The sequence below is a fragment of the Bolinopsis microptera genome, chromosome 7 (genome assembly GCF_026151205.1).
Source record: "Bolinopsis microptera isolate Bmic1 chromosome 7, MBARI_Bmic_1.0, whole genome shotgun sequence".
NCBI classification, from domain to species: Eukaryota; Metazoa; Ctenophora; class Tentaculata; order Lobata; family Bolinopsidae; genus Bolinopsis; species Bolinopsis microptera.
In genome coordinates, this window is record NC_087078.1 from 14,563,533 (window position 1) to 14,579,377 (window position 15,845).

Here is a 15,845-nt window from a genome sequence, read left to right on the forward strand (position 1 = left end):
ATAATTAAAATTAGAATAATATGAGAACATTCCTCTAAACTACAACTCCACCCGACTCGATCAAAGCCCCTTAACCGGTAGTTTGCCGCTAGTTTCCCATCATTTCCAGGCCAAGAAGCTTCACGAAAGCATGGAAGCCCTACGAGCGGAAGCTAACAAACTGATATCAGATGTCAATGATCGTGAGCAGAAGACCGCGACCGAGCTCGAAAGGTTTGTTGTAAACTCGTCTGTAATTAAAATAGTTCCGGTAATTGTTGTAATTTTAGAATTAAGGAGTTACCTTTTGGTGTGTGTTGAAGATTATTTAAACAAATACAGGAATTTTGGTTACCTAGCGTTATATCGATAGTCTTGTATATCGTTGATAGTTAATTCTGAATAATTGCGCGGCTCAAGCGAAAAAGTCAAAGCCGTGTCGCAAAACAGCTGTCTAGCCGTATTTTTATTCCATAATTACTGAGACCATTACACCATGGCTTGCACAATATCCACACACCTTAGTTTTAGTCGCTCAGTAGGATTTATACGAGTATACTGTGAAAACGTGGATGCCTTAGTGGAAAAATAATTTATGATTTTAGTCCGCTGTAATGACAATAATTTCGAATATCATTAGAAAAATGCGACAAAAATTATGTCCGACGAAAATTATGTCCGACGAAAAGGAAGGTCTGAAAAAAAGAAGTAATTGTGTCTGAGGAATAATTTTGGTTTTGAATGACGAATGACAAAGACTGGTCTTCGATAAAGTTAAAATTGCAAATTCTCGGCAATTTTAGCTGGGAAATGAGAATGCTCTTCAGTTGATCACAATTTGCAGATCGTTCATTTGACGTTGTACTGAACTTTTCATTAACTTAATTTATTGTGTTAAATTCGGGAAGCATCAGAAATTTAATTTTGAATTTTAAAGTAATTTTTGTTTAAATAATGCTATTACATGACACAGTTTAAGGTATGATGTAATGAGTAATCCAGACGAAAATTACGATCTGCAAAGATAACAGAATTATTAAACTACAGAATTATCAAACTAAAATTTCATTATTATTGTGTCAACTGATATTAATAATCAACAGGCATGGTCATAAGATTACCAGTCCTAAAATACTCAGCGATTGTAATAGTTGATATAAAATAGTCAAAAAAATGTTATATCTATTTTACTGAATAAAAAGAAAACAGTTATATCTCACTCATCCCAGAGATTCTGCCACTCCTGATAAAATAACGTTTAAAGAAATGATTATACCAAACAATACTGTCCACAGTCCAGGTTTTACGCCATGGTCGAGATACTCACAAAATTAAATCAGATTATAACAACATAACATATTTTAATTAATTATAACAAACTACATCACATGTACAGGCTGCAGGAGCATCTGGTAAAAGCTGAGGAAACTCACACTGAGGATTATTTGTTAGCCACACGAAGCGAGCAGGATCTCCGGGCTGAGGTGGCTGGACTTAGAGAACAGATACTCACTGCCAACCAGTCTCTTCATTCTGTCAGGTAAACTAGTATGAGAGTATTCAGTATGAGATAAGAAAAATACGATGACCCTTCACTGAAATGAGCTTACTTTCTAATAATTGTGGACGGGTACAGCTATTTTCACATCCGACTTTCACTATTTTTGCTACGATAGTTCTAGTTTGGTGAAGTCACGTATTTCCAACTTAACAAAACCTGCCTCCAGAGCGGAGAGCTCCCACAAGATATCAGAGTTGACATCCCAAGTGCACGTGCTGACTAAACAGCGCGACACCGCGCTCCAACAAGTCAGCTCTGCGGGGGACTCGGCAGCGTCCTGTCAGTCATCTCTCTCCAACCTTCAAATTGTTCTGGAACAATTCCAGCAAGGTCAGTCTTTATTTTGGGGTTTGGAGCCCACAACCAGAAACACCGCAGTCTGGCTGCAAGGAAATTTTGGATTTAAGAGGAAATTTTGTGCTGGAGAGGACATTTTTTAGGGCAAAAGAAAACTTTTAGGGGAGAGAAATTGAACTGCCAGGAAATAAAAAAACTTCCTGGGTTTGGAGACTTTCAGGTTTGTTTCAAGTCTGCAATGTTGTTATATCAGTTGTTATCTTCTAATTTAAACTGTGGTGGATACCCTGATTGGTATTCTGAAATTTAACACCTCAGCAACATTATATAGTACGTGTTATATATATATATAGTACGTGTGGCGTGTACTTTGTACACACGTGTGTAGACTGTAACTACATCTTGTGACTTGTACCCCATTTTAAACCATTGACAATTATATATGTGTGTAAAGTAGGGCCAACTGTCAGTCACTGGGATGTACATTGTACATACATACATAGTGCAGCAGTAGAGGCACCATTAAATTGCGGTGTTTGTGGAGCGCATAATTTGTCGTATATTTTCTGCATCTCAATAATTTTGTAATAAAAGTCGAAAAGTCTTAGGTCCACACAATTCACGATTTTCTCTAACGGTTCCTCTGAATATAGTGATGCTAGTGGCTGCTAGTGGCTGCTACTCACTGTTACAAGTATGAATCGCTTCGTCATTGAGCCAATTAAGGAAAGCATCTCAATGTAGTATATTATCAATATCTGAGATCATGCGTAACATTGAAGAATTTGCAGCGTTTCTATCAACGAATGAATTTGTCGGTCGGTTAGTTCTGTAATTATTAAAATCTCATTAAATTTAATTTACCGTATTAACTACTTGAAAGGTGGCGACACCTTGATAACCTCATCAACTGGAAACTGTATGATATTGTAGATATAGCTCACGCAATCCACTCATATCGCTGCAGAAGTTTGGAGTCGTAGCAGTGAAGCTTGAGAAGGGTACTAGTCTCGGAGTGGAGTAGCGGCATTAGGTCCACTTTTTTGAGTAGGGCTGAGAAGTGAGAAGGGCTAGTCTCGGAGTCGTAGCTGCATTAGCTCCGATATTGTGAGGAGGGCTAGTCTGGGAGTTATCGCTTAAACGTAGACCCGATCATTTCACCGCGACTACACTGACTCGGAGCCATGTTTGGAACTTTAACTACTTACAATTCTGTAGTCTACCCTGAATTGGCAATTGATTACCGTCCCGTCTATCAAAGATCCCTTGTCGGCCTAAAACTCAATTCAAATTTGTCAATTTGGTATCAGTGAAACCTAGCTTTCCGGGTCTTTGGATTGGATGGTAACTTACAGCAAAGAGGGAGCCAGCTTCCTATCTAATATTCATCTGCAATTGTTGTATTATCGACAAATTCGTGACATCTCATTCTCCGACTTTCTTTTGACATATCTGATACCCCGCACCCTGACTCATCAGATAAACGCAGAACGATTTATTTAGAGTTCACGCTAAGCATTTACAGTGTCGTATTCCGCCCATCTCGGCCCCGCTGACATGTTTTAATCGAAAAATGCCCTGAAACGGACGGAAAAGAAGTGAAGTGTCCCGACAAAGTCTAGTTCTTCACATGTTATTAGAGGGGTTTTGTTGGAGTTGTGGAAACAGTGCGTGACGGAATACACGCTAAATATTAAATGTGAGGATAAGGTCTTGTCTCATTTAAATATCAGGCTCAGTTAAAGAAAAAAAAAAGAGATCCATATCTGCTACAACTACTTTTTATCTGGAGATTCCAAGACCAATATTGATAGCTTGATACTGAACAGGCGGTTAATAAAGTATCGCGACTAAACCATGAGACAAGCTGGAGGGGGGATCATTTCATAACAAGACCACGGTCGTATTGCAGCTATCCATCACGGCATAATACAGAATAAGTTAACTATAAATTACTATCGAAGTTATACTCCATCTATTTCCTCTCTTTTATATACATCTATTGTTATTAACGGCTAGCCACATAGAAACTGTCGCTGTAACTTCTACCTACCTAGTGTTAAATACTTTTGATTTTCAGCGGATTGAAGTGCAAAAGAACTTACTATTTTATATTTAACAGTTAGACAATGTCTCAATGTTAAGCTAGCTCTTTATTGAATTGAGAGCGGATCTTTTGTTCCACCATCGCGTCTGACATTTCACTCAATTAACATTTGGCCAATTATTTCAGACCGGGAAGGGTACGCATCAGAGATTCAGCATCAGTACAAGAGGGATTTAGATGTGATGACCGGCAAGTTGGATGTTGCTAATACTACCATATCTAAACTAGAGGTGAGTTTGGAATTATTTAGTTGATCTTTTACAGGGACGTGGTCAGGTAAAAATTTTAAACCGAAGGTCTGTTATTATATCACTGATAACAATCTGTTAAAGATAACTAGTTATTAGAGATAACATCCTGTTAGAGATAAAAACCTGTTAGAGATAACAGTCTGTTAGAGATAACAGTCTGTTAGAGATAACAGTCTGTTAGAGATAACAGTCTGTTAGAGATAACAGTCTGTCAGAGATAACAGTCTGTTAGAGATAACAGTCTGTCAGAGATAACAGTCTGTCAGAGATAACAGTCTGTTAGAGATAACAGTCTGTTAGAGATAACAGTCTGTTAGAGATAACAGTCTGTTAGAGATAACAGTCTGTTAGAGATAACAGTCTGTTAGAGATAACAGTCTGTTAGAGATAACAGTCTGTTAGAGATAACAGTCTGTTAGAGATAACAGTCTGTTAGAGATAACAGTCTGTTAGAGATAACAGTCTGTTAGAGATAACAGTCTGTTAGAGATAACAGTCTGTTAGAGATAACAGTCTGTTAGAGATAACAGTGTGTTAGAGATAACAGTCTGTTAGAGAAAACAATCTGTTCAAGATAACAAGTTGTTAAAGATTTTTGGCATGTAAAATACCGAACTAGGGAAAGTTACTTCGATACTTAAAATGTTCACAGTTTGACACTCACCTGAAAACATGCCAGCTGAAAATTGACATGTTGACTGGGATAATGGGCTGTTTGTTTACCAGAGACTGTTGGAATGTGAAGAATTTACAGCGGGGAATAAGTTAGTCAATGTTTGGTGAAGGTAGACTTACGGTATAGTCTAGCAGTCATCATCCTTCTTAACCATATAATAACGATTCAAGTGTTTAACTCAGCTCCCTTTGTTTCCTTCCCCTCAATTCCAATAATTTTAATTGACCACATGGAAAATAAAGCTCTAATCTCACCTGGTGTTGTTAAATTTTCTGTCATTGATTTTTATTGTATCGAACAAATTCCTTCTTGGAAACGACTTCAATTAACAGTTTGACAGCGTCAAGATGTTGAGCGAGCTCTTTATTGACTGAAGAGCGGATCTTTTGTTTAACTATTCTGAAAGATCGCTGTTGGAATTTCAGCCTTTGAAACCAGTTCAAGGGGCTATCATCAGTCAGCCATAAACATTTCACATTTGTCGGTTTCATGATATCTGTTTACAAGATATCACTTCTTTATCTTATTTTGTGTTGATTGCCTCAGAACATAATCATATGGTAATAGGATTTTGATGGTGCTGTCACGATCATAATCATTAGATGGTAAAATGCTTTATTTATTGAATTCGAACAATAATTTTTGAAAGACTTATCTTATCTTATCTTATCTTATGAGGATTCGTTGCGACGCAACAAGGCCATCGATTATCGAATGAGTCGACCACCTTTGTTATTTTACTTCGGCATTACCTGCATTACAATGTAAACCAGCACTTTCAAGGAAGAGCTTTACAAGAAGCCGAAGGATCGTTCCTAAGGCCAGCAACGGTTAAGGCACTATGCCACACTTTCTTCGCCCGAGGCTTCGCTGTGTTGATCAAGCACAGCTCCTCATTTAACCCTCACACCCGATTTCTCGAGCATTCGGCTGAGTGAACCGTGGGGCTACATAGACCACTCGGGATCCTTAGCAGAGCGTCAACGACGCTCACCCCACGACTAGGCAGGCAGTGGGATTCGAACTCGCAATCTTACGATTACAAATCCGATGATCAACCAACTACGCTACCTGACCTTATTTGAACCAGTTTAAATCGTCTGTCCTGCCTCAATTGTTTTCTGGTTAACCACATAAACTCTAGTTCGTGATCATTGAGGATGCGTGATCGAGTCACGAGTGATTAAGGAAACACTTACTCACAATTATTTCAATATTGAATATACATAAGGCATTGCAAGATAGTAGATCAGCCCCTAGCCACATTTCTGTGCCTATAGTTCAATAAATCCACATAACTGAACCATCTCTGAAGATTGTAACTGACTGGGCGTTCGGGGCCTAGGTCCATTGCATGGTGTCATCTTTAATTGATTGAGGAAGTGGACAGTACTTAAATTGGTATCTACTTACAATCTCCCTTTACTTCCTCATAAGTACTGATCTTGACAGATCACAATGTTAAATAATATCTGACTTTTATAGCGTTCTGAAGTAACTTTAAGATTTAATTCTGAGGTCCATTGCATGATATGTCGTATCCATTCAGTTAAGCAGTCAATATAATTTGGGTGGGGTATTTTACATGTAACAGGATCTGTGATCTGTATGTTATTTGTTGAACATGAATATGTTGAGAGCTTGAAATTTTGGGTGGCAATTTTTTGTATTCAAATTATAGTTTCCACTCGTTTTTGGTCATAACATATTATTTTCTTAGTCATTGTTATGTAAAATTATATCAAGTTATGTATGAAATTGCATAAACGTGAGTATGGAAGACATTTGACCTTAGAGCCATATGGATGTCAGTATTGACTATCATGCCCAGCTACTATAAATATAAATACAGAAGATATTATAAATATCTTCTGTCTATAATAGACGGTGACGAAACACTAGGCGCACAGACAATCCTGTGTTAACTTTGTCGGAAAGTTTATGGAAACAAAAAACAACAGCTTTGAATGAAAATCGTTCTATTTTTAGTTTTTAAATAATTGTTTAGTTCTCTCTGTGTAGTTAGTTCCATTGTTAAATCAACCGATTTCTAATCGAAAATAGCAACACGGTGAAATAAGAAACAATTTATTCCATTTTTGGCCATTCTTTAAATAACTTTCTTTCTATTCCGTTTCATACTACCTCAATAGTCAATAGGCTTGTGCAGTGAAGCAAAATTTATTTGTTGATAAAATTATGTTTGTATAATTTCTGTTAGGACATTAAACCGTCTTTTTTACATGCGTAAATTCTGATTTTTTCTTTCTGTTCACTGTTTCATGGCCAAACGATTTGTTGCAAACTATTCCAGATTCCAGCGTTTCACTCTGAAGCTAAAGGGCCATGGTGACTAGCAAACTGGGTAGCCACCCTCTGATCTCGGTCTCATATCAAGAATGAACAATTTCATTCTTAGTCTGAGACGAAACGGAATCTCGTTAGCTTTTCGTGTTAAAAGCGATTTCTCAACGGTTATCACCTCTCTAGATGATTCTCAAAACATTTGGACTTTATTGCATTTTTGAAATAAATGCAATAAGGGCGTTTTCGGCCACACCCTTTTTCAGGGTTTCGCGGTCATTCGAATTTTTGTATTTCAGTCCAGGAAGGTCTTAAAGACTATTCCGATACACCAAAATGTGCCTAATAGCCACATTTATATACAACTTATGAAGCAACATATACCTTAAAATGCTTCGTTTCGGAAATATGGCCGAAAAACGGTTTTTGGCTTGACGCAGTTCAAATTTCCGTGATTTTTGGCATTTCCGCCTAGGAAGGTCGTAGAGACTATTCTGATACACTAAAATGTACATAATGGCCACATTTATATACAACTTATGAAGCAACATATACCCTAAAAGGCTTATTTTCGGAAATGTGGCTGAAAAACGGATTTTTGCTGAGCGATAATATTCACAAATGGGCTATTGGACTGTTAACTAGAACGGTCTTAAAGACTCATGAGCAACATAGCATTTGTCACAAGATGTAAGATGAGTCACTTTGTGTCCAGAAACACCTACAAAAATTAGAGAATGATCTACTTTATTGGGCATCTCTCTTAATGGGCCAGGCCAGCAGCATATTTGTGTCTTACGAAAGGGCGATTTTTCAAAATTACGGTTTCTTTAGTAAAGGTCAATGGGTCAGTTGCTAACAGTAAATTGTTTGAAATTGCCGACTCATGCACATCATATACTCAAAAACGCTCACTTTAGGAGTGATTAGTGAATAAGTTTAACTACTGCATGATTTGTGAAAACTCCAACACTTTTTTATTGGCACCAATTTAGCCAAAATGTAATGACAAAAATTCAACTTTCTATTTATTCATGCCATGAAACTTAACCATGATATGTATAATGTACTAAGAATACCGGACCTGAAATAATTCGGCACTGTTTCCGGGCCAGATTGTTGCTTGACCACTGACCAGTACTGACCAGTACTTCAGAATGACCCCATATCCTTTTTTTCAGTCGCATAGATTTTCCCATCGTATGATAATGTGTGTCATTGACTGGCTAGTTCTTCTGTTATTACAGCAGTGAGCTGCCTCGAGATCTTATCTGGGGCATGGGCACAAATACTAGAACATTAAAACTGTAATTCTAGAACCTCAGATAAAGGTTACTTGGCAGAATAGCATTAGCAGGGTTCGAGATTTGACTGAGGGCATTCAGGTAACATACCAGGTTCATATCACCAGTTGAGGTGAATCTTAATTTCGGCATGCAATGCCTTATAAGTTATAAGCTTATAGTAGGATCAAGGAGTTTATATAATAGAAGGTCTCGAGATGCTGATTTGGCTATTTAGGTTTCACATGTGAAATGTTTCCAGCTGTGGGTAAAGTGGATTTTAGAGCGGGGAGGGGGTCTTAATGACAAAAATCTGAACGATCTCTTACTAACGGGACACTACGGGACAAGGGAGGATCTCGGGCCTAATAGCTAGAGTCTGCACCTAGATGGTCAACGTGAGGATAGCATGAGGATTTAGGATGCTCTGCCTGCCTTTCATAAGGTCTTGCAACCCCGAAAGCTGGTATATCTTATCTAAATTAACCTTGGTTACATCCCGTGCTGTTTCGAATATATAATTAGATTTATAGGTCCAATATCAAGCAAAAAGTCTGATCTCCGGTACTGATGTTACACTTACATGATCTTCGACGCAAGGATCTCCGAACTCCGATCTTAAAGTTGAATCTCAGAGCCAAAAAGAGGAACCTAAGCCTCGGTTCTTCTCTTTGAGAGGCAAACAGGAAATTCGGTGTTATCAACTCAAAGTCGGATTCGTAGCACAATTGAAAACCAAAGAATAAAAATCTTAATGAATTCCTGACATCCTAAAATTAATATCAGGTCGTATTCGATTCAGTGACCCAAACTCCAGTAGCCCAGTAGGTTACAAGACTTAAGTTCAAGTCGAGGAACACTTTGATTAAGTATGATCCTTGTCTAGTTGGAATTTTCGCATATCATGCAGTAGTTATCTACTAATCACTCCTAAACTGAGCGTTTTAGAGTCGAATCTCGAACCCTGCCATTCGGCCAAGTAATCTTAATCTGAAGTTCTAGAATTATAGTTATAATGTTCTAGTACTAATGTATTAGTGCCCTAGATAAGATCTCGAGGCAGCTGTAATAACAAAAGAGCTAGCCAGTAACAACTTGATCAAAAAACTAGGGAATGACACACATTATCATACGATGGTAAAATCTATGCGAACCAAACTACTGCGGTATTATTAAACTGCGGCCAACAGATCTCAAACCAGGGGTAACAGACCAATATTGGTCGAGACAGCGAAATCAATCATAATTTTAAAGTGGGGTACTGGTCAGCGGTCAAGCAACAATCTGGACCAGATCCAGTGCCGATTTATTTTAGGTCCGGTATAGTATTCTTGACCAGTACATATATCATGGTTTCATGGCATAAATAAATAAAAAGTTTGAAGTTGAATTTTGGTCTGGCACATATCAAATTTAAAAATTAAAATGGTGCCAAGGAAAAATTGGGGGGTTTTCACAAATCATGTAGTAGTTATTTACTAATGACTCCTAAAATGAGCATTTTTGAGTACATGATGTGCATGAGTCGCCAAATGCGACCAATTCGCTGTTAGCTGCCGAACCTTTGACCTTAAGAAACCGTAATTTTGAAAAATCGCCCTTTTGTAAGACACAAATATGCTGCTGGCCATTAAGAGAGATGCAATGCCCAATAAAGTAGATCATTCTCTAATTTTTGTAGGTGTTTCTGGACACAAAGTGACTCATCTTACATCTTGTGACAAATGCTATGTTGCTCATGAGTCTTTAAGACCGTTCTAGTTAACAGTCCAATAGCCCATTTGTGAATATTATCGCTCAGCAAAAATCCGTTTTTCAGCCACATTTCCGAAAATAAGCCTTTTAGGGTATATGTTGCTTCATAAGTTGTATATAAATGTGGCCATTATGTACATTTTAGTGTATCAGAATAGTCTCTACGACCTTCCTAGGCGGAAATGCCTAAAATCACGGAAATTTGAACTGCGTCAAGCCAAAATCCGTTTTTCGGCTATATTTCCGAAACGAAGCATTTTAAGGTATATGTTGCTTCATAAGTTGTACATAAATGCGGCTATTAGGCACATTTTGGTATATCGAAATAGTCTTTAAGACCTTCCTGGACTGAAATACAAAAATTCGAATGACCGCAAAACCCTGAAAAAGGGTGTGGCCGAAAACGCCCTTATTGCATTTATTTCAAAAATGCAATAAAGTCCAAATGTTTTGAGAATCATCTAGAGAGGTGATAACCGTTAAGAAATCGCTTTTAACACGAAAAGCTAACGAGATAGCCTTTTAGAACGGTTGGGATCCGACTAGTCTGAGACGAAACGGAATCTCGTTAGCTTTTCGTGTTAAAAGCGATTTCTCAACGGTTATCACCTCTCTAGATGATTCTCAAAACATTTGGACTTTATTGCATTTTTGAAATAAATGCAATAAGGGCGTTTTCGGCCACACCCTTTTTCAGGGTTTCGCGGTCATTCGAATTTTTGTATTTCAGTCCAGGAAGGTCTTAAAGACTATTCCGATACACCAAAATGTGCCTAATAGCCACATTTATATACAACTTATGAAGCAACATATACCTTAAAATGCTTCGTTTCGGAAATATGGCCGAAAAACGGTTTTTGGCTTGACGCAGTTCAAATTTCCGTGATTTTTGGCATTTCCGCCTAGGAAGGTCGTAGAGACTATTCTGATACACTAAAATGTACATAATGGCCACATTTATATACAACTTATGAAGCAACATATACCCTAAAAGGCTTATTTTCGGAAATGTGGCTGAAAAACGGATTTTTGCTGAGCGATAATATTCACAAATGGGCTATTGGACTGTTAACTAGAACGGTCTTAAAGACTCATGAGCAACATAGCATTTGTCACAAGATGTAAGATGAGTCACTTTGTGTCCAGAAACACCTACAAAAATTAGAGAATGATCTACTTTATTGGGCATCTCTCTTAATGGGCCAGGCCAGCAGCATATTTGTGTCTTACGAAAGGGCGATTTTTCAAAATTACGGTTTCTTTAGTAAAGGTCAATGGGTCAGTTGCTAACAGTAAATTGTTTGAAATTGCCGACTCATGCACATCATATACTCAAAAACGCTCACTTTAGGAGTGATTAGTGAATAAGTTTAACTACTGCATGATTTGTGAAAACTCCAACACTTTTTTATTGGCACCAATTTAGCCAAAATGTAATGACAAAAATTCAACTTTCTATTTATTCATGCCATGAAACTTAACCATGATATGTATAATGTACTAAGAATACCGGACCTGAAATAATTCGGCACTGTTTCCGGGCCAGATTGTTGCTTGACCACTGACCAGTACTGACCAGTACTTCAGAATGACCCCATATCCTTTTTTTCAGTCGCATAGATTTTCCCATCGTATGATAATGTGTGTCATTGACTGGCTAGTTCTTCTGTTATTACAGCAGTGAGCTGCCTCGAGATCTTATCTGGGGCATGGGCACAAATACTAGAACATTAAAACTGTAATTCTAGAACCTCAGATAAAGGTTACTTGGCAGAATAGCATTAGCAGGGTTCGAGATTTGACTGAGGGCATTCAGGTAACATACCAGGTTCATATCACCAGTTGAGGTGAATCTTAATTTCGGCATGCAATGCCTTATAAGTTATAAGCTTATAGTAGGATCAAGGAGTTTATATAATAGAAGGTCTCGAGATGCTGATTTGGCTATTTAGGTTTCACATGTGAAATGTTTCCAGCTGTGGGTAAAGTGGATTTTAGAGCGGGGAGGGGGTCTTAATGACAAAAATCTGAACGATCTCTTACTAACGGGACACTACGGGACAAGGGAGGATCTCGGGCCTAATAGCTAGAGTCTGCACCTAGATGGTCAACGTGAGGATAGCATGAGGATTTAGGATGCTCTGCCTGCCTTTCATAAGGTCTTGCAACCCCGAAAGCTGGTATATCTTATCTAAATTAACCTTGGTTACATCCCGTGCTGTTTCGAATATATAATTAGATTTATAGGTCCAATATCAAGCAAAAAGTCTGATCTCCGGTACTGATGTTACACTTACATGATCTTCGACGCAAGGATCTCCGAACTCCGATCTTAAAGTTGAATCTCAGAGCCAAAAAGAGGAACCTAAGCCTCGGTTCTTCTCTTTGAGAGGCAAACAGGAAATTCGGTGTTATCAACTCAAAGTCGGATTCGTAGCACAATTGAAAACCAAAGAATAAAAATCTTAATGAATTCCTGACATCCTAAAATTAATATCAGGTCGTATTCGATTCAGTGACCCAAACTCCAGTAGCCCAGTAGGTTACAAGACTTAAGTTCAAGTCGAGGAACACTTTGATTAAGTATGATCCTTGTCTAGTTGGAATTTTCGCATATCATGCAGTAGTTATCTACTAATCACTCCTAAACTGAGCGTTTTAGAGTCGAATCTCGAACCCTGCCATTCGGCCAAGTAATCTTAATCTGAAGTTCTAGAATTATAGTTATAATGTTCTAGTACTAATGTATTAGTGCCCTAGATAAGATCTCGAGGCAGCTGTAATAACAAAAGAGCTAGCCAGTAACAACTTGATCAAAAAACTAGGGAATGACACACATTATCATACGATGGTAAAATCTATGCGAACCAAACTACTGCGGTATTATTAAACTGCGGCCAACAGATCTCAAACCAGGGGTAACAGACCAATATTGGTCGAGACAGCGAAATCAATCATAATTTTAAAGTGGGGTACTGGTCAGCGGTCAAGCAACAATCTGGACCAGATCCAGTGCCGATTTATTTTAGGTCCGGTATAGTATTCTTGACCAGTACATATATCATGGTTTCATGGCATAAATAAATAAAAAGTTTGAAGTTGAATTTTGGTCTGGCACATATCAAATTTAAAAATTAAAATGGTGCCAAGGAAAAATTGGGGGGTTTTCACAAATCATGTAGTAGTTATTTACTAATGACTCCTAAAATGAGCATTTTTGAGTACATGATGTGCATGAGTCGCCAAATGCGACCAATTCGCTGTTAGCTGCCGAACCTTTGACCTTAAGAAACCGTAATTTTGAAAAATCGCCCTTTTGTAAGACACAAATATGCTGCTGGCCATTAAGAGAGATGCAATGCCCAATAAAGTAGATCATTCTCTAATTTTTGTAGGTGTTTCTGGACACAAAGTGACTCATCTTACATCTTGTGACAAATGCTATGTTGCTCATGAGTCTTTAAGACCGTTCTAGTTAACAGTCCAATAGCCCATTTGTGAATATTATCGCTCAGCAAAAATCCGTTTTTCAGCCACATTTCCGAAAATAAGCCTTTTAGGGTATATGTTGCTTCATAAGTTGTATATAAATGTGGCCATTATGTACATTTTAGTGTATCAGAATAGTCTCTACGACCTTCCTAGGCGGAAATGCCTAAAATCACGGAAATTTGAACTGCGTCAAGCCAAAATCCGTTTTTCGGCTATATTTCCGAAACGAAGCATTTTAAGGTATATGTTGCTTCATAAGTTGTACATAAATGCGGCTATTAGGCACATTTTGGTATATCGAAATAGTCTTTAAGACCTTCCTGGACTGAAATACAAAAATTCGAATGACCGCAAAACCCTGAAAAAGGGTGTGGCCGAAAACGCCCTTATTGCATTTATTTCAAAAATGCAATAAAGTCCAAATGTTTTGAGAATCATCTAGAGAGGTGATAACCGTTAAGAAATCGCTTTTAACACGAAAAGCTAACGAGATAGCCTTTTAGAACGGTTGGGATCCGACTATCTGTAAGATGTGAAAAACCATACTCCGTCTATTATTTGGACAGTGGTTTAGCGCGGTTTGAGGGCATAACCACTTCATTTGGAAGATTGTGTCATTTCACCCTTTTGCTAGTAATAGATTGGTAATCGATCACAGAATCTGAAACTGTTTTATACGTGATAGCATTTAGCAGACAAGTTTACAGAATACAGCAGCGACCAATCAAAATCTCCTTGCTTAAACCAAGTTGTCAAGTTCAACATTAAATTACGACATTTTAATGGCTCAAAAATTTATGTTTTGCAATATTAAAGCCTAATCTGGTACTACTACTAAATGAGCGTGTGGATATAATTTTGAAGATACCCCAGATTCAGATTAATGGTTAAAGATGTGTCTTTCCAGTCTGTAAGAGGGTGGTTTCTTAACCACATGGCATTTAATACAGTTTAATTACAGTCTATATTTTAGTTGCTCCCGCTCAGATTAAGTGGCCTCTTGAATGCTATTATAGAACGGTAACGTAAGCCAGGAGGATCCCTTTTTGGTCTCACAGACAAATCACAATAGAACCTCACGTCTCTCCACAAAGGGTCTGGCAACACTCTCTAACACTCTCTAACACTCTCTAACTGACCAGACAAAACATTCCCTGTCTCACCACTCCTGGAGTAAATTTGGGCAGCTCGAGAAATTTACATTGCAGGTGCAGGAAGGACAAGTCTTGCGGCTTACTTGTCGCAATGTTCTGTCACTCCGGTTCAAGCTCACCGCACATTCTGTCGCAATTCTGCTTCAAAATTTTCAACTTTGTGTGCTGATATGTGCGACTTGGTGTGCTACACTGAAAGTGTTTTTTGTAGTGGTTTTCTTTGCACATTCTTCATACTTGCGGCTCACTTGACGCAATGTTCTATCACTTCGGTTCTAGCTCACCGCATATTCTGTTGCAATTCTGCCCGTTTTACAGCTTTGACAATGTGACATTTGTGTGCTACACTGCCAGTCTTTCTGTGCTCTTTGCAGTGGTTATCTTTAGTGGCAATTTTTGGGTGCTCTCAGCGACTTTGATGGAATATTTGCAATTTAAGTCTTTATCAGCTTGAAACTTGACCGTCAAGTTTACTCATTTATAATGATCGGTATCATTGATCATGGTTTAGAATCGTGATGATACTCAGGATATCTTTCTCTTTTTGGTCATGACATACATTATTATGAATTCAACTATATTTCTGACAAAATGTAGTTCATAAGTGGAAAAAAGTCACAATTTATGCGGTACACCCTGTATGTCATAACGAATCTCTCCTAGCTTTGCTCCTAGACAATAGTCATTCTTGCGAACCATGAACTGGGAAACCAGTTTGGACAACGGGATAATTTCAACATATTGTAATGAATGTTCTGTGGATTCCCGACATGTCGTTTGCTTTTTTACAATTATCTAAAAAATTAGCGCTCGTTTTTTCTCCAAGCATTTAAAGGATTCTAATTTTTCAAGGTTTCAAGTCTCCTCCATTGTAGAGACGACTTATCCAAAAAAAACGTGAAATCGTAAAGCTTTGCCGTTTAAACACAAACTATTTGTGATTTGTCAACATACCACTACCAGCTAAGATCAAGACGATATATGGC

General features: G+C 38.0%; 1 protein-coding gene across 1 annotated transcript in view; it reads left to right on the top strand.

Moving 5' to 3' along the window:
• LOC134818482 (thyroid receptor-interacting protein 11-like) overlaps positions 1–15,845 on the top strand; it is a 54,016-nt gene that overhangs the window by 21,069 nt on the left and 17,102 nt on the right. The window contains exons 21-24 of the mRNA XM_063828068.1: positions 110–213; positions 1,376–1,519; positions 1,707–1,870; positions 4,071–4,174. Of these exons, the coding sequence (XP_063684138.1) occupies positions 110–213; positions 1,376–1,519; positions 1,707–1,870; positions 4,071–4,174 (516 nt within the window). The remainder of the gene's footprint in view (positions 1–109; positions 214–1,375; positions 1,520–1,706; positions 1,871–4,070; positions 4,175–15,845) is intronic.